Here is a 26,637-nt window from a genome sequence, read left to right on the forward strand (position 1 = left end):
ATTAATATCATGGGAAGGTGATCACTCATTTCTTTTTGGGTGGTTCGAAGGTTAAAATCCCTCTAGTCCACCAGTCAATATTATTGATATCTCTTGGCTATTTCTTACAGAGTATTTCTTTACAAAAGTATGCAAACCTCTTGCACTGCCCAGGATCTTGGTATTTATAGGAAGAGAATACCTAGGTTGGCAATGGGGTCATCTTGTGATCTCTTTACACTTCACGTCATCTCTGTGACACTGATGATTAATTCCTAAAACCTTACAATGAAGTGTAGTCTAATCAATAGGTAAGGAGGGATAATGGGCCGCATGGCCCAAATCAGGCATGGGGTGCCTGAACACGCACGTTTATACTGCGCGTCTGAGAATTCAGGAATGGAATAGACACATGATGTTTGATATATGCACGTTTGTGTTTGCGTGATTGACTTTACAAGGATTCGGGTGTTATATCTCTGCTGCATCACGAGCTCAACGTAGCGCCAGCTCGTGACATCCATACTGCTGACCTGCTGCCTTCGAGTAGCATTTAACTCTCTAATCAGCTCGGGCTGGACAGATGGAAGCCCGTAACAACAGCTCCGGGTGGATGATTTACACGTGGCGGATCGAATTAGGCCATTTTCCAGCTCGCCAATAGTGCGCGGATGTTTAGGGCGCACACATTTCTTTAATGATGATCATTTGTAGATCAATCTGAATCCTGAGTTGTCATAAACTCTTGTTCATGTTTTTTGAATCTTTTGATTCATTCGTTAATGTCTCTTAATATAATGAGGCTAGTGACTTTTGTTTTGGAGATTAAATATCATGAATGATTGGGAACATGATTTTACAATATTGGAATCCATGCTTTCCTAACGGAACGAATATTGGTTCCATTAAGGTTAATTCTGGGATTGAATAGTTATTGAGCTCAAATCTATAATATGATTATAAAATAATTATTCATTGGTGAATTAATGGTACTTAAGGAACAAGAGGTATTTAGAAAGATAAAATAGTAGTTATTTACCAACTCTAGTTAGCGAACCAATAAATGGAGGATAAAACTACATATATATTGATTATATCAATGGACTACAAGAGAATACTCTGTAAATATAATTTTATAATCACTAAGAGTGTAATTCCATAGTGGAGTTGAAATTCCATTTTTAATAATTACCAGATTAATTAAACAATGTATTAATTAAAATGCGGAATGGTAATTAGATGTTTACACTGAAAGAAATTCAGTCGGGACAGAATCCGAACTTGTCACGACAGAACTGAACACAAAAATAAAACAGTGCAAAAATTAAAGAACACAACGAATTTTTACAAAGTTCAGAAACCCTTTCGGATATCCTACTCCTTGGGGCCACGCCCAGAGAATAAACCAATTAGTAAAGAAACAAAGTGTACAAAAGCATTGACTTAAACAATGTAAGACTCCCTCTTAAACTATTGCCGCAATCTTGTTGTACTCTTCTCTACGAATCTGGTTTGATGAAACGCTGATTCTCTTGAACTCCCTTCAAAGAACAGCGAGTGCACACTTCCTCCCGAAGTGACACTTAGATCGAATCCTCTCCCGAAGATCCTTATGAACACGTTCACAATAGACACTATCTGTTTACAATGGACTAGATAGATATCCACAAGTACACTCAGCACTCTCACAAAGATTAAGATGAACAAACTTAATCTCTACAAATAAACACACTCTTCAAAATAGCATATTGATTACAAATATTTAAAATGGAAGAGATGAAAAATCCAAAGGCCTTGGCAAGGTATTTATAGGAAGGGAAAACGTCCAAGGCCATGATTTTCTGGAATCTTTGAAATCAATTTGCGAATTCCTTTGATTTAGGAAAACAGCCAGCCAGATGGATTCTGTGATGACAGAAAAGGAAACTGATGAGTCAGCATCGTGATCCGTTTGATCTGGCAGAACGAACATGGTCATTTTTCTTGACCAAGTTCATTTTCGACTCCTTCTTTATTTCCAGGATAACCATAATCCTATATAATCCCTGAAAATATTCTCAAGATATTTGCACAATATATTTTTACCAAAAATTGATTATTTTAGATAAATAAGGTAACAAATATATTCACATTTAGAGATATTTTCACATTACAAAATCAGCTGAGAATATTGCTAATAAAACCGAATATCAACAAGGAGATTTGCTACTGATTTTTCTTTAAACAATTAAAATATTTTGTCTAAATTAAAGTTTAGCCAAAAAAGGATTTTACAGGAGTAATAATGAGATTAATAGATAAGATTATTTAATTAAAGAGTTTAATTAATAATCTGGTTTATTGGAGCTTAGTGTTATAGGTTCATGATCCTCGAGTCACCTCTGTCCTACTCTGTCAAGGGAAAAGATGTCATAGGCAAGATTAATGGAGAAAATGACTAAAATGCAAATGAATTAATTTTCCAAGGCTAATTGATAATAATATACAATTAATTAATTAGTTATTTAACTAATAAGTTTTTATATGAAAAACTTTATATTAGTCAAAATTAATGTTAATCCGTGTTTGGATTAATATCAAAGAGAGTTAAATATTATTATAGTATAAGATAATTATTTAAAAAATGATAAATTAAGATAAGGTTGATTTTGAATTAACTGATATTTATTTTAAAATAATATTTATATTAATTATGGGAATAAATATATTGTCTTAAAGTTAATTAAACAAACAAATGAGAAAAACTAGAGACATAGTTAAGTGGCTCATGCCATTCACTTTGCTTGCAGAGTGAGTGGCGCCACTTAAAATGCCACGTGTCCTGGATTTGAATTTTAAATATTATTTATTTATTTAATTATTGTTTTAATTTAATTAAAATCAAGATAGAATAGACTAGTTTTGAATTAATTAAATTAAAACCAAATAAAATTGTTTTATTAAGTCTAAAAAGATGCGATCATTTTTAAGTAAGTTGAATCAGACGTATCAGTCCTATCGATAGAAATTTTTCCAAGCCTAAAAATTTCTAAAAACTCTCCACATCCTTGTCTCTTCTCCAAACTCTCTAGATCTCATGTATTAAGAACATCTAGAGAGCCTAAATATCAAACTAATGAATCTTATGTGCCTACACATGTCCTTATATATTTGATGAACAGTTTGGAAGACTAAAATGTGAGTCTTCACTGGATAGGAAGATCGTTTGATTTTACAAAAAGACTAAGGACTCTTGATAGGCTACAATAGGTAATCTTCTTCTCTTTTTGTGTGTAGATTTAATGTATAGATATATGTATTAATCTTGACTCGGTACTAATAATTTTTAAAATTTTACCACCCCACCTTCCACTATGTCCCTGATTTTATTCAAATTAATACCAACATTATATCCATTTGATCCTAGCCTAGAAAAGCACCAGCTTTTTTACATGCAAGCAGAACATCATTTGAAACCATAGATATAAGATTAAGCATTTTGACACCATTCACCATATGATCAACTTCATTAGACAAACATTTGATTTCATAATCTTTAGTAACAATATCAATTTCATATTTTTTAACAAGAGAGTCAACTTATTCATTTCTCTTCTTGAGAACTTTTTTATTGTTTGCCATCAAACGATGATTTGAACACACTTTCAACCGCTGATCATACTTGTTTTTGTATGATTCTTTCAAGAAATCCTCATCCAAATCGTATTCATCCAAATCACCATTGAAACTCTCATATGTTGAAATAGTATTATTTAAACAAATATGATTCTCATTCACCTGGGTAAGCCAAAAAAAATAAAAGTTAAAGCAATATTACAATTTTCTTCCTCATCATTACTTTCGGAGTCCTGATCACTTGAAGTAGTTGTCATGACCTTCTTATTTTTCTTCAAGGTATTGACAGTTTCGAATTGAATATGTCCAAAACATTCGCACTCCCTATATTGAATACTTTTTTTATTAGTAGATTCAAAATATTTGGAAAAATTGTTCCCTTTGGAGGATTTAGACCTATTGTTCTTGTTACGAATCTTTTTCAAGTCTATTTTTTTAAAAGTATAACAAGATCATTTCATCATCCTCTTCCTTATCCGAGCATGTCATTTTTTCTTTGAAAGATTTCAAGGAAATTGATTTTTTCCTTCTCCTTCACAACACTTGGTTTCTCTTGCCGGCGAATCTTTTGGTTAAGTTCAAAAGTCCGAAGAGATTCCATCAATTCCTCAATTTTCAAGGTGTCAATATTTTTTTACCTCCTCAATGGTTGTGATCTTGGATTGAAACATGTTAAGAAGAAATCTAACAATTTTCTTAACCAAAACAGAATTATACAACTTTTCTCCTAAGACAAAATATTCATTAACAATGTCAGACAATTATTCATAAAACTTATCTCTTCATAATTCACATAGAAGAAAGACTAATTACAATACCAATGAAATAAAAAGTTAGTGTTTTATGTTTACCCTTTCTTTTTCTTTCACTAAATTATATCAAAAAGTTGTAATAGAATGTTGAAACAGATACTAAAGATAAGGGCAGAGAAGTAATGAAATAGACAACAATTATGATTGCACTATTTTCTTTCTTTAAACTTAGTGAGAAAACAAACCTTAGAAGGGAGGGTCACCTAGAGAGGTAATATTTCAATCTCATAGCTGCTGTTGAAGCTTGATCCTTAGATGGCCAATAAAAGAGCATAACAGGTTCATCTCTTGTCATAGTGTCACCACCACTAGTGATGTCCTATTGCTACTTTTTTTTTTTACTACAAGTGAGCCCATCAAAGAGAGGGGATCACGGTTCATTATTTGAAAAAACAAGTACACTAGGCTCACAACCAAACCAAAACTGGCACTGGAACTATTGCCATGCCACCATTGTTGTTTACTCTTGTGGCACTAATATTAAAACCACACATTCAATCTTTTTATTTTCTTATTCTCAAACACTTGTTATAACCAATAAAGTACTACATCACATAGGGTCCAAAACATGACACTGAATGAAACAACATACATAATGATCAAAGTTGAAATATGAAATTATGACAGTTTTATTCACTCGGTAGAGACCAAGAACCTTTCCCTAACTGATTTCACATAGACTAATAGTCTATTGTGATCAGGAAAGGTGTCCTTGATAATGGGAAGTTGCTTGAAATCTTGAACCCAAGTATGCAGCCTTGGCAAAGTGTTGGGGTCCAAGAGTTTGAGCCCCACAACTTTTTCTATACATTCAAACCAATAAGCTAGCCATCCATGTGCTATGTCCACCATGTTTATAGTCTCTCCCCCAAAGAACTTGTCATTTCCAAGCCTTTCTTCCATGATTTTAAGGACTTCTGCTACTTCTTTTGCTGCCTTTTCTCCCTTCTCCCCACCACTAGGGCTTGTTAAGAACGAAATAAAAGTGGGACGCTGCGATTTTACTAATGATATCAAATGAAAAAATAAATGAAGAAAGAAAGAAAACTCTACTCATGATGATGGTCTTGAGATACCAAATGAATTCTCTCATACAAAAATAGGTCAAAATTCATATTTCAATCAAGTGGCAAAAAAATAACAAAACCAAACAATAGAAATAGATACAAAGCTGCTTAACTAGAACATCAAAAGACTTTTTGAATAGAACTTCCTGGAAAGAATGTTTGATGGTAAATGAAATAGTGTGCGGTTTGAGAGGGATTTTGAGAGAGAAAAGATTATGCTAGAAGTAAATTTGTTTGAAATAATAGAATCTGAGACTTTTTTCAATGTTTCTAATGAAAGATATATTTTTTCACTTTAATGGCTTGTTAAACACATTACTTAATAATTTAAGGGGTCATTTGTTAAATTTATTTTTAATGACTTTGAATTTGTGTTTATAAGTGTATCTCATTTTTTTAGATTCATTCTTAACTCGTTAAGTTTCACATTTTCTTAATCTAAACTATCTCTAATTCTACTCCCACAAACACAAACCTCTTAAAAACACCCCTAAATTTACTTTGTTATATTGAGTATAGTTTACTCATTTATAGCTCTTGGAAATGAAGAAAATGCATACACATAGTCTCTTTCTTTTCCTTTCTCAATGCTAACTATAATTTCTTTCTTATAATTAGGATAAAATTAAATATATATATATATATGAAAAAGGAAAAGAAAAAAAAAAACTAACCTTTTCATCTACAAATTGTGTCCAAAAGCGAGCCAAAGCTCTTTGATAAGGGTCCTTGGGCAAGAGAGGAGTTTGGGGCCAAGTTTCTTCGATGTACTCAAGGATGATCAGAGACTCAGAAATGGGTTTGCCGCCATGAACAAGCACAGGAACCGTCTTGTGAATTGGGTTGTATTGAAGAAGCAATTGACTCTTGTTAAAAATATCTTCTTCTATGTAATCATACTCTATTCCCTTTAGTTTTAGTGCCCATATCACTCTCAGACTATATGGGCTTGGCCAAAATCCTAGCACCTTTATTTCTTCTTCCATTGTTATTTTGATTATTATTAGGAGTTTTGAATCCCAAATACAAATACAAATAAATATCAATTATTGTGATGACCATAACCATTGACTTTGACTTATCTGCCTACAAATCCCAACATATCACAACTTTGTCTTCTTCTTTTTACTTAATTATTCGTTTTAAAGTCTCTCTTTCTTTTTGGAAAATAAATAAATAAAATATGTACTATTTGACATATATTGGATAATTTTTATATAGTAGTTTCACTTTAAGTTTTATTGGTAGGGTTTTTTGGTGTTATCGATTCGTAAACAGTTTTTGGTGCAATTTTTTTTTATATACGTGTATATTGTAGTTGTTTAGAGCATTTGTAAATTTTCAGAAAATTCCGAATAGTTTACAATATTGAAAACTAGGTTCAAACATGTTGCTTACCAAGTGCGTAAAAAAAATTAGTCACGTGTGCAACAACATGTTTGAACTTAATTTTCGGCAATGTAATCTATTCAGAATTTTCTGAAAATTTGCAGGATGCTCTAAATAGCTACAGTATACACGGTCATAAAAAAATCGTACCAAAAAATCTTCATGGGTTGAGAACACTAAAGGCTCTACCAGTAAAACTTATAGTGAAGGCCTTGGAAAATATTCGTCCAACATATATTATGGTTCATTCTTCAAAGTTATATGCATTGGATTTAATGAAGGTTTTGCCCACTTATGTATGGTTTTAGATATTTGTGAGAGAACTCCATTAGAGGAAAAAAAAAATTGTGAGAACTACCAAATTCCATAAAATACCCAAGATTTTACAACAAAATGTACAAAAATTATTTATTTTGATTTCACCCCAACGAAAGTTGTGATGTGTGACACCAATGTTATTGCAAATATTCTAATTAATGAAGTAGGTAGGAACGACACTTTGTAAATATTTTTTTCCGTAAAAAGTTAATAATAATAATAATAATTGGGTATTAAGTGTAGCACTTAACAAACAAAAAAAATTAATTATTTATATTGCAAATATTCTTATATACTTACGTAGCATATATTTAATTTGATCATATTCTAAATCACACGATCGATTATGTATAAATATAATTATATGGTATTTTATATTCTAAGGTGTTCAATATCACATGATACAACAAATGTAATCGAAGTAATTTAAAATCAGATCTCACTTATTCAAATTTAAAATAAAATACATAAATCTCGATATTGGATACCATATAGTTTCATATATCAATATTGAGTTGCGTCTTTTTTGCCTAATGACTCAATTGACGCGACCGATAAAACTTGCATCGAAAGATCATAAAATACAACAAAAGGCATAATTTAAGTTCATCAACATATTTATAAGTGTGATTTTGCAATTTAGAATACATCTTAATAAGTAGCACCTAGGAGGACCTTTTCCCTTATAGCCTTAAAATGGAGAAACATTTCGTGACGAGGAGGAAAATTTTGGCTGATGCAAGGATGTTGTTTGAAATTTTGAATCCATGAGTGCAACCTAGGGAATGCTTGAGCCTCAAGCAACCTCTCTCCAAGCACTTCTTCAGTCACTTCAAGCCAATCAGCCATAAATCCAAAGCTAATGTCCACTATTCCAATCTCTTCTTCTCCCAAGAAATACTTCTTATTAGCCTCCACATTCATCATCACCAAAGCCTCATTTTCTATAGTTCTCATCATCTCTGACCACTCCTTATATTTCTCTTGTTCTTCACCGATTGTTGTGAACACTTTCCAAATCAAATCGACCTATATATGATAATAATAATAAAAACCATAAAGATAATAATAATGATAAGTTGTAGTATAATAACCAATAATATTCACAAGAGGACAATAAGAAATTAATAATATTGTATAGATTTTTTTTATGATAGTTTCTTAAAAATTATTATCTTTTGGCCCCGCCTTGAAATTAGAATCTACCTCCGTCCTTGATGTTATTCTTTTTTTTTGGAGTTTGTATAGGCATAGCCCCCGATCTTTATAAAAAAGTATTACTTAGGTTCCTCAAATTTTATTTTGTATCACTTAAGTCTTTAGACTTACTAATTGTATATCACATATATAATTTATTTTTATTGATATACAATACTTATAATGAACAATGAGCAATAGAAGTGATTTATGACCTAATTAATTTTTTTATAATTAATTAGGCCATAAATCACTTTTCGATGTACAATTTAGGTATTGTTTTCCAACAAAAATGGCCTATGTGATACATATTTAATCAATTTTGGGATTTCGATGATACAAAATAAAATTTAGTGACTTAAGTGATATTTTTCATAAAATTTGGAGACCTTTATTGATATAATCTTCTTTTTTGGGGGGAACAAATCTACTAATTTTAAACTAAGAAATAAATTTTAAAATCTAAAAGAATAATATCATAAACAATTTCAATAATTGAGTTCATTGAATATTTACCTTGTCTTCACAATAAGTGAGCCAAAAACGAGCTTGGGCTCTTCGATAAGGGTCCTTAGGAAGCAAAGGGTGGATATGTGGCCACATGTCGTCGATGTATTGGACGATGATCATCGACTCACAGATGATTTTGCCACCATGAACAAGCACTGGTACCTTCTTGTGAACTGGGTTGTACTTCAAAAGCAACTCACTCTTGGTTTGAAGATTTTCTTCAATGTATTCGTAGGGTATGCCCTTTAGTTTCAGAGCCCATATCACCCTGCTGCTAAAGGGACTATCCCAAAACCCATGTAACTTCACATCTTCATTATCCATATCTCAAAAACACTCAAATTATGTCTTAGAAATACTTGTATGAACTTCAAGATATTTATATACAATAATTGTGTTCATTGGGAAAGTGACTTATAATTAATTAATTGGATAACATTACAATATTGATTGTGGTTGAACGAGTCAAAGTTTGAATTTAAGATTTTTATAAGCTTAATAATAATACTATTATTAAAACAATTGATTCTTTATTTAACTCCTTGGTCTTAGCTACTACAATTAATTAATGTGGCATGACACCTCGATCAAAGGCGAGAAATTAATGGCAAGGGACCCCTATGAAAACAATGGAGGATATAACGGGCGATAATACTAAAATAAATATTTAAAAGTTATACTCTAATACTTATTTTTATCGGTAATAATACATAAATTTATAATTTTGGTGTAACTGTTAGTACTCATTATTAATTATTCATTAAGTATTTACGTGACACATTTTATACTCGTAAATTTAGGTATTATCGCCGCCAATATCCTTAAATTTTTTAAATATTATAAAAATTATTTTAAATTTTAAAATATCTACACGATTATTAAAAATCAATATTATTAATTAGTTTTTAATAATCTTTTAGATATTTTAAAATTTTAAATAATTTTTATAATATTTTAAAATTTTAAATAATTTGGTCTACAATCATCTCAAAATTCATGTGTCATGTTGATATTTAACAGGCAATTAACGGTGAGTACTAACGGTTACACAAAAATTGTAGATTTATGTATTACTGCAAAAAAAAAATAGGTATTAAAGTGTAACTTTTGAAAAGATTTGGGTATTATCGCCGCCAATCAGACTAATAAAAATGTGTCTCGTGAGTACTTAACAGGCAGTCAATGGTGAGTACTAACGAATGCACCAAAATTATAGTTTTAGGTATTATTACCCCAAAAAATAAGAATTGGGTATTAAAATGTAACTTTTGAAAAAAAATTGGGTATTATCGCCGACAGTATCCCAACAATTGATAACAAGAGAAATTAAACCATATATTTATTATTGGAGTGCTGTTATTTGGCATCTTAAGGTGTTCAACACCACATGAGGTGACACTCTGTGGTTGGTTAGCGATACCTCATAATACATATTAAATTCAAATATATGGGACCCGATATTTGATTACATCAATCAAAATATGTCAAATTTTTATGGTGTTAGACACTAATTATGCCCCTTAGCATGTTTGATGGCAAATACACCAGATGTAGTGTTGACTTTCTTTTGGATATGCTAATTAAACACATATTTTTTACACAAAGATATATATATATATATTTATATAGGACAATTCTTATATAGATGTTTCACTTTAAGCCCTATCGGTAGGGCTCTCAGTGTTTCTCGACCCGTAAACAGTTTTCGGCGCGAATTTTTTTTATGACTGTGTATATTGTAGCTATTTAGAGCATCCTGCAAATTTTTAGAAAATTCTGAATAGTTTACAGTACCGAAAACTAGGTTCAAACATGTTATTTTCCACGCGCATAAAAAAAATTAGTCACGAGTGCAACAACATGTTTGAACCTAGTTTTCGGTACTGTAAACTATTCGGAATTTTCTGAAAATTTGCAGGATACTCTAAATAGCTGCAATATACACGGTCATAAAAAAAATCGCGCCTAAAACTGTTCACGAGTTGTAAACACTGAGAACCCTACCGGTAGGGCTTAAAGTGAAGCCCCTATAGGAGAATTCCCCTGTTTATATATACATATATATATATATATATTAAAATACTATGTGATATATAATTATAGGGGAATTCTCTTATAGGGGCTTCAGTTTAAGCCCTACCGGTAGGGTTCTCAGTGTTCTCAACCCGTGAACAGTTTTCGGCGCGACTTTTTTTTATGACCATGTATATTGTAGCTATTTAGAGCATCCTGCAAATTTTCAGAAAATTCTGAATAGTTTACAGTACTAAAAACTAGATTCAAACATGTTGTTGCACGCGTGACTAATTTTTTTTATGCACGTGGAAAATAACATGTTTGAACCTAGTTTTCGATACTGTAAACTATTCGGAAATTTCTGAAAGTTTGCAGGATGTTCTAAATAACTACAATATACATGGTCATAAAAAAAAGTCACACCGAAAACTGTTCACGGATCAAAAAACACTGAGAGCCCTACCAGTAGGACTTAAAGTGAAGCCCCTATAGAAAAAATGTCCTATAACTATATATTAATAACTTGATCTTATCTAATAGTACTTTGAAATTACTCATAAAAATACTAGTCTCAGGGCATTCACACTAGGCTCTTCAAAATCCACTCTTCTACAGTGTGTACCTTTTTTTTTTATAAGTAAGAAATTTATGTGTGTTTAGTTTTAATTAGCTACTATAATAATCAATGTAACATGATTGCCAAATGTACCCTTTAATTAACAATTAAATATATAATTATGTAAAAGGTCAAGGCATCTTTGAGCAGAAAATTCTATTACCTGATCATCAGATAAATATTGAATTTGGTTTTGTTTGGGGTATTATGTATTTTGTGTTTTGTTTCAAGTACTTAAATATATATTTAATGAAATTTTGATTGCTTTTCAATTAATCTAAGCATAAGTATATAAAAGCAAACTTAAAACACTTATCAAACTAACTTTAATATGTCTCTCAAGGACAACCGCTTAACTGATGCTTTTAAAGTAGAGGTCCAACTCTCTGGGATTGACCAAGATCTCACCTCTATTGGAGCTACCCTTCACTACCAGATGGCGTACAGACTCCAAGATCACGCTCTAGATCTTTCCTTGCCAACAGCTGACGAAGCATTACTGGTCACAGTGGACTCTACCCAAGTTCCAACATGCACTCATATTCCAAGGCAAATCTCTACAGATGATCTTATGAAGATTTTGCCTAGTTCATGGATAACAAATTATGAGATGCTCCATCAACCTCAAAAAGCGGTCCAGACTCTTACTGAACCATCTTATCATAAACGAGAAGATGGCTCTGTCGAAATAATTTTTGACAGAACTCAGACCAAGGCTCCCAGTTGCTTTACCACCCAGTATATGATGACATCTGTCACACCAGCTGATGTGGAAATCCAGTCTTTCGATTCTCAAGGCAGTCCTATTTATGCTTTTGAATCTTCAGATGGACATAAGTATTGGGATGTTTGCGACTGCAAAAGTTGCCTAAGATCAGAAGAAGACCTTCCAAAGCCAAAACAACGTCTGAGAACGACTTAAGCAGCAGCTAATTCAAGGAGACAAGGAAATAGGATTGTTAGGCCAACCCTCTAGAAAGTTTGACTATATAGTCAAGTATTCTACTCCCAAAGGCTTACCTGACTCTCCTCCAGAACCAACCGGATGGAACATTGAGCTTCCGCCCACGGGCTCCCAAGAGCCTCCACTTTCGGCTCCCCAAAAGAACATTTTGCCATGCTATAAAAAGGCGGCAAAATGGATGCAACATCATGGCGAAGCTTTTCCTACTCAAAATCAGTTCCAACAAATTCCACAAGTATGTATGATGACTACCGCTGATTATGAGTCAAATTTCCCTCCACTTAAGAAGTTTGACAAGCAAGATGACCAAGGAACAGTCTCTCACCAACCAAAAGTTCAAAACCCTACAACCAGAAATGCAGACGGGACCCTTAAAAGGATATCTCCGGCCGAAGAAGTTCTCAATTGGCAATCAGAAAACATGATTGTCCAAAATAAGGTCTTGAAACAAGTTGAGTTACAAAACACCAGAATAGAAACGGCAGTAAAACAATCCCAAAATACTGTCATTGACAAACTCACTGCAAAGATCCAACAAACTCATGAAGAACTTCTAGCTATCATCAAAGCAAACTCAGTTCCGATGCCAGTATTTCTAGCAAAAGAAGCTGAGATGAAGAGCCTCAAAACCCAATATGAATCCCTCAAGAACAGGTTCTGCCAACAAGGACCAACAACGGCACCTTCAACCAGCTACTTGGGAACTTCGTCCCCGTTCGGGATGGCTACGACGCCAGTCCCTTGGAAGTTTGCTACAATACCAAAAACCTCTCAGCCTTTTCCTATTACCGGATCTGTACAAGAAGACTCGGTTGTAAGATTGAGGCGCATGCTTGATGAAAACCAACAACAGAAGTTAAAAAAGGGAAAGAAAAAAGAATCACCAAGCCAAATGACAGAGGAACCCGAACAACTTATGGTTCATCCAGCCGTAAACCCTTTGTCACGAATGATTCGCCATACAAGCACTCTCCACATCGCAGATAGTGAAACGGACTCAGCGGACTCAGAGGGACAAAGTTCTTCGACTAGTTCGGACAATTCTTCGGGTGACTGGTCTGAAGAAATAAGCTCAACTTCTGAGGATTCCATACTGAGTGACTCCGGAAGCTTATCCAGTAAAACTTTGTCTAGCGATGATGATGAAACATTTCCACATCTGATGGTGCAACCAGCTGAATCAAACTCACAGACTGAACCAATTATCACAGGCGAAGACGAAAGTGGAAATGAATCAACAACACCACATGTTCCCCCAAAACGGAAAAGTAAAGGTTCAAATTTTCAAACTTTTACTTTAGATGATCTCCCTCCATCAAGATGGCACGAAAGGTTCCAGGAGTTTCAAGCATGGCTCAGCCTAGAATCACAAAGACCGGAAGCACAGACAGGAACAATTCTCCTCAGCTTTGTTTCCCGTTTTACAGGCACCCTACAAGATTGGTGGACAAGTCTGGGCGATTACAGGCAAATGACGTTCTTGCAACTTCCATCTGTCACAAATGCCCTGACCTACCTGTATGTTGAGTTCTACGGACAAGATGCTTAAGTCACTGAAAGACTTCGCGCAGAATTCTTTAAACTAAAGTGTTGTTCAATGGATAAGAGAGATTTGGAAAAGCATTACAAAAAGATGACTCAACGATTCTACCAAATAGGTGGAATTGATGACCCAAATCTAAAACAGGCATTCCTCTCTTCTATACCAGAACCACTAGGAGAAGAAACCTTCAGACTTCTCTCGGGAACAGGAAGAACCTTAGCTGATGCCACGATTGGAGAAATTTATCAACTAGCTCTAAAGGCGTTGGAGAAGATGTGCTCTCAGCATAAATTTATCCAAGAATTTATGAAACAATCCAAGAAGCTTGGAAAGGTTTGCAGCCAAAAGGGACTACGAATCAAATGCCAGTCAGAATCAGCATGTTCCTGTCGTCCAGAAAAAAGGAAACACAGCAAAAGGTTTAAAACCTTTAGGACCTTTAAGTCCTCAAGGGGAAAAGAACGCCGCTCCTTCAAGTTTCTAAGGAGGAAACGCTCTTTCAGGAAAAAGTCTGACAGATGTTTTATCTGTGGTGAGAAGGGACATTATGCCAAGCAATGCCCCAAAGGGAAAACCGCCAAACTGATCACCCACATTCAACAAAAAACGGGCATATCGCTCGAAGAAAATGATCTGGAATCTATCTTCTCTACTGATGACGAGATCAATTCAGAATCCCTATGTGCGTTCGAACAGCAGAAGATCCCAGATGAGTTCTACCACATGGCAGCAATCAATACAATACAACCATCACCAATCATCTCTATGCAGATCCTCCCTACAAAGTATGCTCGGCCAGTCAAAGTAGCAGCCTTCTTCGACACAGGAGCATCATACACCATGATGAACCCTGATGTTCTCCCTCCAGAATATTGGAGGAAAGAGAAGCAATACTTCCACGCTGCAAACGGAAACATCTTCTGCACAGAGCTCATCAGTAAACCGATCAAATTACAGTTCTTCCCAGGATGCTCTATTATTCATAGAGTAATTGGTTCAAAATTACCAGGAAAAGATTTAATCATTGGGTTTGATGTCTACACTAAGAAAAGGGGTTTGAGAATTCTTCCTGGTGGCCTTGGTTACAAACAACATTTTTCTCCATGGGAATCCATCCCAAACTATTTTCTCATGCCTCCTGACCCATTCTCTAAAGTCAAACAAAGACTCATAGAAAACTCGTGTGCCACAAATCATGCTGAATTCCTCCAGAAATGTGACCACCCTCTTTGGAAAAATCATCAGTTCTTTATCAGTTTACCATTTAAGCTCAACGAAGACATTAACCCTACCAAGGCAAGCCACCGGGGTATGAACCCAGAGCATCAGAAAATGGCAACTGAAGAATGCAAAGAACTACAACAACAAGGACTGGTCGAACCAACAACCTCTCCATGGGCATGCCATGCTTTCTACGTCAACAAGAGATCAGAACAGGCTCGAGGAAAACAGAGGTTGGTCATCAATTATAAGCCTTTGAATGAATTTTTGGCAGACGACAAATTCCCCCTACCAAATAAAAATTCTCTATTTGCGAGCTTGTCGAAGGCCCAAATATTTTCTAAATTTGACCTCAAGGCAGGGTTTTGGCAGTTAGGTATTAAAGAAGAAGATAGGCCCAAAACGGCCTTCTGCATACCGAACCACCATTATCAATGGACTGTTCTTCCCTTCGGACTCAAAACAGCTCCATCACTGTTCCAAAAGGCCATGACTAAAATCTATGGCCCTATTCTAGATCAGGCCCTAATATACATTGATGACATATTGCTCTTCTCACAAGATGAGCAAGCCCATCAAAATCTTCTGGCCCAGTTCATATCTCTCACAGAAGCCCATGGGGTCATGCTATCTGAAAAGAAGATGATCATCGGACAAGCCCAAATTGACTTTCTGGGGATGAAGCTAGTCAAAGGCCAATATGAAGCTCAACCACATATAGCCCAAGAGTTGCTAAAATTTCCCGAAAAGGACTTCACAAAGGTGCAAATTCAACAGTTCCTAGGGATTGTAAACTATTTACGTGATTTTGTCCCGCGACTCTCGGAACTGACAAGACCTCTCAGCGACATGCTTAAAAAGCAGACTCCACCATGGTCACAGGAGCAAACTGTAGCAGTCAAAAAGCTAAAAGAGATAATGCAAACACTACCACCTCTGCAGATTCCTTCTGACGGGAAAAGAATCCTACAGACAGATGCTAGTGATCGGTATTGGGGAGCGGTCCTACTTGAACAAGACAAGACAGGGAAAAGAAAAATATGTGGATACAAGAGCGGCTACTTCAAAGATTCTCAGCTCCATTATCACTCTACCCTGAAAGAATTATTGGCGATAAAGATGGGCATCACAAAATTTGAATTCCATCTGATAGGGCACCATTTCTTGGTAGAAACAGACTTTGCCGCGTCAAAAGGAATGCTTAGCCTAAAAAAGAGCAAAACGACAAATGGCCAACTGTTGAGATTAGCAGTTTGGTTTGACAACTACTCTTTTGACATTAAGCACATTCAAGGCAAAAACAATACTATAGCTGATTTCTTATCCAGGTCACCCCCCGCTATAAATCTAGCCTCAGGATACTCACCAAAAACTATCCCCATTGCCATCCAAAAATCACCACTTATAATCCCAATCATATTCATGATGGCCTCTTCCTCTTCTATCACACACACCCAATCTTTTCCCCGGGATGCAAAGAAGATCCTTTCAAAAAAATCCAAAAAATCAGCCAGAGAAAGAGCAACCCACAGAGCAATCTTCATCCAGAATCTCATGATCTCCAAGCTTGGACCTTCCATACAAAATGACTTTGGAATCCATCCAAAGTATCCATTTGCCCAAATCCTACCTCTCCGAGATGCTATCTTCACACCAAACCCGATAGCCCACATTTTCTGGTACCTAGCTAGTGTCTTCACCATAGCTGTCGAAGTACAAACTATGGCCTTACACACGTCCATAAAATCATTCTTGGACCAAGAAAGGTTCAAGCCAGCCTACCAAGTCCAAATGGATATTTTGTCCTGGTTTGCCCCACTGGAAGAATGGAAAAAGGTCTTATCAGCAGAATGGAAAAAGGTCCAAAATAACAAGCCCACTTTCATCTATCCACCAGGCCCAAATGTTGCCAGCCTAATGAACTGTTATACTGTTCTCTTCCTTAGCATCAATGCCAAGCTCGATGCAGAACAGAATATAGTTACCAATCCAATATTCGAAGTCTACGGGTCAAAAGAAGAACCATTATGTGGTCTTGGAGGCCAAGAGTACATGGACATCCAAAAGAGTCTGTTTGAGAAAAACCAGATTATACCTCCGGAACTGTGGCCCAAACCAGAAGACGATGCTCCTTGGGAGACATTCCCATCCGATTATACTCGCAAAATAACAAGGGCCCTTGAAGCCTTCCATCTGTCAAAAAATGAAGCAGATCAGGTCACCAAACTCGAAGAAACACTAGAACAAAAATATCCGTCTCTGTACAAATTGACCGATACTGAAGGGGTAGTTTTGCGGAGAAATGACTACTTTGAAGATTCACAAAACCCATATGCTGAATCTGCAGATTTGCAAGACCCCTATCTCTTCCATTACACAGGGGACGAATGGAACGTGATGTACACAGAATACGACGCCTGTCCTCCAGCTGGCAGTGACGAGGATGAAGAATCGACAGGATGGAACCCACTTCATGAAGACCCAGCATATGACTCTGACTATGAAATTAGTCATGAGACAATATTTAAATAACTATTTCAGCCATAAGGTTTTGTTGTTTAGCCTTTTGTCTTTGTCGGGGAATCTTATCCCTTTGTTGTTTAGCCTTTTGTCTTTGTCGGGGAATCTTATCCCTTACCTATGCTTTTGTCTTTGTCGGGGAATCCTATCTTATCCCTTATCCTATCCCAACCATGGTTGGTTTTGACTAGGATGGGTTAAGTTTGTGGTTTGGTTAAGTTTGTTTGTTTGCTGAAGGATGTGGCTATATAAGGCCACCATTCCCCCTTGTAAAAATCAGAGAATTTCGAAGCAATAAAATACTAGAGTGTTTATTATCAAAAATGTTCTTCTAAATCCTTCCTTCAGAGATTTCCGAAGTAGAGATAGCATGCAATATGGATCATATCTAAAGGCAACTACTGTTATAAGTTTTTAGATTAACCTTCGAGTTAATATATCTAGCAATCTATCCTGTATGATCGTAAGTCACGCAATTCTGAGTATGTAAGTCGTGCAGATTGGTGTGAGAAATTGCTGGGTTTATTGATTCGTTAGTTTGTCTAACTAACTTATAGCAGGAACACCTTAATGGTAGACAAAATACAAAACTATATATATAAGTATTTACATGATGGATCCCTTGGTAAAATTACTTATTTGTAAAGTTATTTGGTATTTTAGCTTAATTTTAATAATTCTTTGCAAAATGACTTCTCATAATTTAGACAGCTAGTTAAAAATTTAGATAAGTAGTCGAAAATTTTAGATAGTTGGTTGAAAAATTTAGATAACTAGTCGAATATTAAACAAATATTATTTTACAAAAAATTATCAAAAGTAGGACAGAATGCAAAATCACTAAAAAAAACAAAAAAAGCTACTTTCACAAATTTCTCTTATACCAATGAATTCATTTATTACTTAAAATTAATTAGATGCTAGTAAATTTTGTCCGACAATGCCCTTTAAAAAGAACAAGAGTTTATCACAATCATGAAGATTTTCCTTGATGAGAGACACTTGTTTGAAGTTGTTAATTTTGTTGATGCAATAAACATATATAGAGTAGTTCAAAGGAGTGCGTAGTTGTATAAAATAAACAAATATGCCTTATCTTCAGCAAATTTAACCCAAAAGTAGAGCCATGGTTCTTTGATAAAGGTCATTAGGAATCAAAGGATAGTTATGTGGCCACGTGGCATCAAGGTGTTGGACAATGATCATGGACTCACAAATGGGTTTATGAGCATGAACAAGGACAGGGACCTGGACCTTCTTGTGAACTCGGGTTGTATTTTAAGAGCAAATGACTATTATTATTGTTAGTGCAACAATTTTGATCTTTCTATTTCTAAAAGTATTCTTTGACATCTCGTCGATTCTCCAATCAAACTAGGATCTCCAATAATCGTTGATTCGTCTGGAGGACCTTGCAAGAAAGACACTCTGACGCTTATAAGTCAATATCCCCAAATGAATCTCAATTTATGCTATTTATAGAAAAGGATAAGACGCACCAACATGAGAAGGACTCCCTGATTGGCCATCCACATAACAGAATTTCCGCCAAAAATGCCTTCTTACAAACTCAATCCGCAGAGGCCAGACATAGGGTTTGCCTCTGTTCTGTGGTTTCTGAATACTTCTGTCTCTTACCCGGTGAAACACACCATTTCACTAATCTACAAAAAGAAATATATTTGGACAGAATATTTTGGGCCTAACAATTATATAGAGAGATTTTCTTCTATGTATTTGTAGGGTATGCCCATATTACCCTTGTAGTGAAAGGGATGTCCCATGCTCCATGTAATTGCACCTCATCTTCCATCTTCTCTTCAAACTAACTAAGTTGTTTTTAGTGCTTTATTTTATATGTAAAAAATGCCAATTTATATATGTATATAGCTGGAAAATTATCTATTAATTATCTTAGTTTTTTATTTATTAGGTGACCGCCTTCGAGGTATTCAAATCAAACTAAAACATTGAACAAGTCAAATTTTGAACTATTATTACTTTATTATTACTTGATTAAAGCAATTGATCTTGATCGTTTATTTACATTGGATGTATTAGATTTAGTTTAAATATGGATCATTTGATGATATAATAATGTATAGTTTAATTGTTTAATAACATTTATTTAAAAATAAAACGAAAAAGAAACTAGCATTAATTCTCCAGGGCTTAGTATTCCATGATGAGTCCACTTGGTGCATAGGATTGGATAGTATATATGAATGCATTGGATTAGAATTGAGATAAATTACTAACATATGTTTAGTATAGTATTGGATTACATAAATATCATATTAATTTTAAAGTATACAATCATTTAAATATTAGTATTTTAATTTACTTATCAATTAACTTAATTAAAAAATATATATATCAAGTCCATTATTGAAATGTGTAATTGTTTCCTCAAAAAATAAAATAAAAAATGTGCAATTGTAATACGATAAAACTAAAATTTATTTGACATCTTAATCGAAAAAATGGTTACGTAGATCAAAGATGAAACTATTAAAAAGTGGAACCCACGATTTTTTAGTATAGGATAAATTATCTTACACTTGGTGGGGATAAATAATTTGATATAGTCTTAAATTTGTAACAAACATATTATAAGCATAAATAATTTTTATTGATTCCTAGACCTATGAGTTGCAAAGGAAGAATTCCATGTTCGAAGCTCCAAATCTAAGTGATATTAAAAACAAATTCCAGGAGTGTTGTGCCAAATTATGTCATTGAGAGTGTTCAAAGATAGATAGATGAGTAAATTATATGACTCATAATACTGCAAAATTTGCTCACTACTACAGTTTGGTCGGCAAGATTGATGTGAGCAAATGTGGAGATGATATTCTCAATGACTACAAGGCACGGTTTCCATCTTAAGGATCTCCATTGTGATTGAGTTCGGGCAGCTTCCTTGGTCAATTAGGTTATCTTTTGATGGCCAGTTTTTTCTTTCACCAAAGGGTAGTCTTTTGTCGTGAGGTCCTAGCTCTTTAGTCGGTTTAATCGTTTCTCTTAACGATCTGTTTCTTGTTGTGTTGTTTTGATTTAGTTCGAACTTTTGTTTAGTTGTATTTCATATTTGGATTTCTTAGGGTGTGTTAACGGGTGTACCCTTTGTCTTCACCTTTTAGTTGTTTATTATCGTAGTTTTGTTTTGGTGGACTTCTTCTTTGGAAGTGTTTTTTTAGTTGTATTAGTCTTTTTTATTGGTATGAATTTGTGTGCTCTTGGTTCATGCAAGGCTCACTTTAGCAAAAAATGAAGAATGTAAGATGGGAAGAAAAAAGTAAAACACAATAACATGCGTATTTAGTATATTGTATTTTGACCGAGTACGGTACTTTTTGTTATGAATAATTATTAGGAAGAAAAAAATAAAACACAATAACATGCGTATTTAGTATATTGTATTTTAATCGAGTTCGGTACTTTTCGTTATGAATAATTATTAGGAAGAAAAAAATAAAACACAATAACATGCGTATTTAGAATATTGTATTTTGATCAAGTACAATACTTTTCGTTGTGAATAATTATAAAATTAGTAAAAAATAGTATTTAGACACAAATTTAGTCAATAATTTTTAAATGACAAATTTGTCCAAACTTAACTAAATTATAAGACACCATATGATAATTATTATACTCAGTCAAAACAAGATATCAAACGAGTAACAACCCTATACTGAAAGAATATAGTTGAAAGAAAATTATCATTAATTTTTGGTTATGGTGTGAGAATGTCATTGGATCTAGAAAATTGTTAAATTATTCTTTCTCATCAGAATTTCTTATTTATTTATTTTTTATGTTTGTATATTGTTGACCATGAGTACTGACACTGAAATGTGTCATATATTTTTACAATTAATTATTTATTATTATTATAAAGAATTAAAGAGTTGTGATTAATCACGGATTAGGTAAAACATTAGTATAATTTATTTCCCTGACAATGTAATTGACGTCATGCATGATGTTAACTTCTAATCGATGACAAAAGTAAATAAGTTAATTATTTTTTAAATGATTTTCGGGGTCAAGTTTTTTTATATTAACATGGGAAATTTCATTATTTATGTCTAATAATACCTAATATTATCAAAAAATCCCAACACTAATAATATTTTCAAATTAATGCTAAATTTTTATCTCATACCCAAAATACCCTTCCCATTCAACCTCAGCCTTCTCTCTCTCAGTCTCGGTTTCTCTCTCTCTCAGTCTCACAAAAATCCCCCAAAAACCATCGAACCCCCACCTCCGTCGAGCCGTCGAGCCCCCATCTCCGTCGAGCCCGCATCTCCGTCGAGCCCCCACCTTCTCCCATTTCTCCGTCGATCTCGAGACCCACTGCAAACTCCCATTTTTCTGTCAAACCCGTGACCCACGGAGCATATTTCCTTCAAAGTTTAAAAAACAAAGGTAAAATCTTGAACCTAAGTCCATATTTGCTTTGTATTGTTGTTGAATCTGTGATTTGTGGAATGGGTTGTCCGATTTTGTGGGAAATTTTTTCTGGGTTTGAACCAATGGCTCGATAGGTTCGATTATGGTTCGATAGTAGGCTCGATAGGGGTAGTTTGAACAGTTTGATGATGGATCGATAGGAGCTCGATAGATCTATGGCAATTTATGAAACTAACTCGATAGGATCGATTATGGTTCGATAGTAGGCTCGATAGAAGCTCGATAGGAGCTCGATATAAGCTCGATGGATATGTGGTATATATTACAAGGGCTCGATAGGTTCGATAATGGTTCGATATTAGACTATACTGTAGCTCGATGGTTATTTATGTAGACAGATTTTTCTTAGCTCGATAGGCTCGATAAATTTAGGTTGTTGATATTGCTCAATGGAACTCGATAGTTTCTCGATAGTTGCTCGATAGGATATGTTGCAGCTCGATTATAGCTCAATAGAGATCGATAGAGCTCGATGACAACTTATTTCAGTGTTTTTATGAAAAAAAATTTATTCTATTTTCTTACCAATTTTTTTTTCATGTGTTGTTACAGATGCCTAAGTTGCTTGTTCCGTTCAGTGATCACTTTCCTGGTCGAGTGACATATCGGGGTAGTAGTACTTTAAATCACATTAAGACCAGGTTTTTGGAGCTCGGGCTGCTTGAAAGGGCTAAGGAATCCCCTTTCAAGCAATTCTTTTTGGCTTCGGAGTTTAATTTCTCCAGAGTCTTGGTGCATCAACTGTTGCTGAGGAAAATCGCCAGCAACAACGAAGATGAGGTGCATTTTTTCTTGGGGTCGAAGTCTTGTAGATTCGGCATGGGAGAGTTTGCCCTGGTGACGGGGTTGGATTTCAGTGCCTTCCCGTCACCAGAAGAGTTGGAAGGGCGTAATCTCAGCGACCGGTTGATAAAGGAGTATTTCAACGATGCTGAGAAAGTAAAGCTGTCACAGGTGGACCATGCTTTCAAGACTTGTACGGTTGTGGAAGATGTGTACAAGCTTGGTCTATGTCTGTTTGTTGAGGGGGTTCTGAATGCCATTGAGGGCAAGCTGCACATTTGGCGAGATATTATAAAAATTGTTGAGAATGTAGAGTACTTCTTTAGCTATCCATGGGGGAAGTACTCTTATAGGAGGCTATTGCATTCTTGTAAGAAGGACATGGTGAAGCAAAAGGCCAATTATGATGCCAAGAAGGATGCCAAGGTGCAGCAAGAGTCCAAATACAGTATGTATGGTTATGCCCCCGCCTTACAGTACTGGGCATATGAGGCTATCCAACAGCTTGCGGTGGAGCTTGTTGTGAGCTCGGGAAACATGTTCCCGAGGATGCTTAGTTGGTCGCATCAGAGGAACAAGGATTTCACCAAGTCCGTCATCGCACCGATATTATTGAAGAAGAATGTAAGTTATGTTTTTTTTTATCTATATGCTTATCTTTTATCATTATTTGAGTTAACCAAATGTTTTATGTTGTTTGCAGTTAATTGTTCTTCCGATGTTGAAGCCTCGGCCAGCAGAAAAAGACTATTACTTGTCTTTGACTGAGGGAGATCTTCCCCTTTATCCTGGGCTTGGCCAGGATCCCTCGGAGACTGATGAGGAGGAGGATGCGACTTTTGAGAAAATGGCAGAGAAAGTTTCTCAGGTTGTTGAGGCAGCCAAGATATTTGTTGATGCTGCCCCGGGGGAGGATGTTGCAGGTCCCACCCCTCCTATTGCCCCAACCTCAGCCCCAGCCTCAACCTGTGCCCCAACATCAGCCCCAGCCTCAGCGTCAGCCCCAACACCAACCCCAACACCAGCCTCAGCCTCAACCTCAGCCCCTGAGCTGGCCGACTTGATTGAGCGGTTGGACAGAGTCGAGGGTCGACAGGAGACCCTCTTGAAGAACCAGTCAGTGATCTTGGACGTACTCAGTCAGATCCTGACATTTGTTAAGGAGAAACCGAGGGGCTCCAATGAAGATTCAGAGTCAGAGTCATTGGATACTCCGTTAGACTATGTTGATGATCCAACGACGCCTCCTACCATCATTGTGACACCTGATGCTGAGACTCCGGGAGTCGTTATTGTCAACCCTGAGGATGTTGCTGGGGTTCAGTTTCAGAGGGCTAGACGCCAAAGACGCAAGCCAGATTGGTTTGAGGACTATACGGATCCCACGAGGAAAAGACCTCGCACTGCTGCAGCTGCACCAGCAGACGAGGCTACACATGTGCTGGACCCTCTCAAGAAGCCAGATCCCAAACAGTATAGGACAATGTGCAAGTGGCTTCTTGGAGACATGCCCAACAAGACCCCGCGGGATGTAAAGACTGGGAGTCATGGTCCAGCGTGGTTTCTGATGTTGAAGACACCCCAATCCTGGCTCAATGATGGGGTAAGCCATTTATACCTAGTTATGGACTGTTTTCAATTTTACATGTTTTGTTTTTACTGACTCGATGTGAGCTCGATGGAGCTCGATAGGTAGTTCGATAGGGATGTTAAAATAGGTTGTTTTTTTTTTACTGTTTTATACTGGCTCGATGTGAGATCGATATGAGTTTGATAGTAGTTCGATATGTATGTTAAAATAGGTTTTTTTTACTGTTTTAGACTGGCTCGATGTGAGCTCGATATGAGTTCGATAGTAGTTCGATAGGAATGGTAAAAGCTCGATGTGAGTTCGATAGTGAAATTTCCCTTAAAAATAGGGTAGCTCGATGTGGGCTCGATGTGAGTTCGATATGAGTTCGATAGTGAAAATTCCCTTAACAAAGTGGCTCGATGTGAGCTCGATGGAGCTCGATAGGGAGTTCGATAGGGACGTTAAAATAGGTTGTCTTTACTGTTTCATGCTTGCTCGATGTGAGCTCGATATGAGTTCGATAGTAGTTCGATGGTAGTTCGATAGGGATGTTAAAGTAGGTTGTTTTTTTACTGTTTTAGACTGGCTCGATGTGAGCTCGATACGAGTTCGATGTGAGCTCGATGGAGCTCGACAGCAGCAATTTATGATGGTTTTTGCTAATTTTTTTATCGTACTCTCTTTTGCAGCATATTGATGCGGCAGAACACATGCTTCGTATGCGTCGCAAGTATTTTCCCAATATATATCGACAGAATGCAGTTGTGATGAACAGTTATTTCTCACAAGTGATACCTGCCCGATATGATCAGTTCAAGAAAACAGCCGACAAAACAAAGTATTATTGGGATGCTGACATTATGTCCATGTTGACCGGCATCGAGCAGCAGTTTCTGGCATCTTGGGGAGGAGTTGAGGATGTATATTGGTGCCAGAACTATGGACAACAACAATGGTTTGCCATTGAGGCTTCCATTTCTAGTTGGACTCTGACTGTTTACGATTCAGACAACTCGGTGATTAGTGACGCAAAGCTTGAGGATATTATGAGTCCATGGTGCTTTATGCTACCTTCTCTGTTAATGCAGAGTAAACTGTTTACTGATAGCTTGATGTTGAAGATTCCATCAGCAGGAAATAGGCCGCATCAGTTCACATTGCGTCGCAAACAGAAACAAGAGCTCCCTCAGTCAAAGAGAAGGTAACAAACATCATCTTCATACTAATTTTGTTTCTAACTAAATTTATAGTAATGTGCACTTAATATTTACTTTTTTCTTTACAGCGGGGATTGTGGTGTGTATGCTATCAAGTATATTGAGCATCTAATGGTCGGTCTTCCATTGGAAACTATCTGCGATGAAAATATGGAGGTGTTCAGGAACAAGTGGACCACAGACTTGTGGTATCAAAATTTGTTACCTTGATGATTGTATATATACAGGGTCTTTACATGTACAGTTTGTTGTTCACATTTTTTTATAACTTTCATGGGCTGTTATCGAGCTAATATCAAGCTATATCGAACTGTTATTGAATTATCAAAATTTGTTACCTTCATGATAATCTTGTATACGGGGTCTTTACATCTCCAGTTTCTAACTGTTATCATTTTTTTTATAACTTTCATGGGTTGTTATCGAGCTAATATCAAGCAATATCATTTTCATATCGAACCATTAACATAACTTTTAAGAAAAATCAAATAAAAAGAGTTTATTAATACAACAAGTTCAAATGGGAAAAAAGAGTTTAAAGCCTAGCTTTGCATGTAGCCCTGTTGTGGCCAAGACCACCACACATGCTACACTTGCGCTCTTTGCGAATGATTTCTCCATTCGATGGAGTGCGGTTTGTCTTCCTTCTTCCCACCTTACTCTTCTTCGGTCGACCAACTGGTTGTTTTTCAACGGGAACCCCAACTTGCATTTTCTCTATGTTCTCAGGAACTTCCCAATCATCCTTGTTGCCAGTTGGGTAAATTGTTTCTTTGTAAGACTCTCTCCACATCTCAGTAGTGTAATATGGTGAA

General features: G+C 35.6%; 3 protein-coding genes across 3 annotated transcripts; 1 reads left to right on the forward strand and 2 right to left on the reverse strand.

The window, feature by feature from the left end:
* Positions 1-4,886: 4,886 nt before the first annotated feature.
* Positions 4,887-6,474, reverse strand: LOC133819722 (probable glutathione S-transferase). Its single transcript, XM_062253033.1, has 2 exons — positions 6,148-6,474; positions 4,887-5,399 (listed from the first exon to the last, which is right to left on the reverse strand). Exons 1-2 carry the CDS (start codon positions 6,457-6,459, stop codon positions 5,040-5,042), a joined length of 672 nt encoding a protein of 223 aa, XP_062109017.1. The 5' UTR covers positions 6,460-6,474; the 3' UTR covers positions 4,887-5,039.
* A 1,121-nt stretch (positions 6,475-7,595) lies between these two features.
* LOC133819723 (probable glutathione S-transferase) lies at positions 7,596-9,243 on the reverse strand. Its single transcript, XM_062253034.1, has 2 exons — positions 8,894-9,243; positions 7,596-8,209 (listed from the first exon to the last, which is right to left on the reverse strand). Exons 1-2 carry the CDS (start codon positions 9,209-9,211, stop codon positions 7,832-7,834), a joined length of 696 nt encoding a protein of 231 aa, XP_062109018.1. The 5' UTR covers positions 9,212-9,243; the 3' UTR covers positions 7,596-7,831.
* Positions 9,244-23,670: 14,427 nt separating this feature from the next.
* LOC133816776 (uncharacterized) lies at positions 23,671-26,115 on the forward strand. The gene is made up of 3 exons (XM_062249094.1): positions 23,671-24,635; positions 25,295-25,806; positions 25,891-26,115. Exons 1-3 carry the CDS (start codon positions 23,751-23,753, stop codon positions 26,030-26,032), a joined length of 1,539 nt encoding a protein of 512 aa, XP_062105078.1. The 5' UTR covers positions 23,671-23,750; the 3' UTR covers positions 26,033-26,115.
* Positions 26,116-26,637: the final 522 nt, after the last annotated feature.

Source organism: Humulus lupulus, chromosome 2 (genome assembly GCF_963169125.1).
Source record: "Humulus lupulus chromosome 2, drHumLupu1.1, whole genome shotgun sequence".
In the NCBI taxonomy this organism is placed as follows: Eukaryota; Viridiplantae; Streptophyta; class Magnoliopsida; order Rosales; family Cannabaceae; genus Humulus; species Humulus lupulus.

What these genes read in the sequence shown, in the direction of transcription:
- LOC133819722 (XM_062253033.1), bottom strand. Translation starts at nt 6,459, where the DNA reads ATGGAAGAAGAAATAAAGGTGCTAGGATTTTGGCCAAGCCCATATAGT. An exon ending in CACAATTTGTAGATGAAAAG is followed by an intron (nt 5,400 to 6,147) that starts GTTAGTTTTTTT and finishes GTAAAATCGCAG; the next exon opens with CGTCCCACTTTTATTTCGTT.
- LOC133819723 (XM_062253034.1), bottom strand. Translation starts at nt 9,211, where the DNA reads ATGGATAATGAAGATGTGAAGTTACATGGGTTTTGGGATAGTCCCTTT. An exon ending in TCACTTATTGTGAAGACAAG is followed by an intron (nt 8,210 to 8,893) that starts GTAAATATTCAA and finishes TATCATATATAG; the next exon opens with GTCGATTTGATTTGGAAAGT.
- LOC133816776 (XM_062249094.1), top strand. Translation starts at nt 23,751, where the DNA reads ATGTTGAAGCCTCGGCCAGCAGAAAAAGACTATTACTTGTCTTTGACT. An exon ending in AATCCTGGCTCAATGATGGG is followed by an intron (nt 24,636 to 25,294) that starts GTAAGCCATTTA and finishes TCTCTTTTGCAG; the next exon opens with CATATTGATGCGGCAGAACA. An exon ending in CTCCCTCAGTCAAAGAGAAG is followed by an intron (nt 25,807 to 25,890) that starts GTAACAAACATC and finishes TTTTCTTTACAG; the next exon opens with CGGGGATTGTGGTGTGTATG.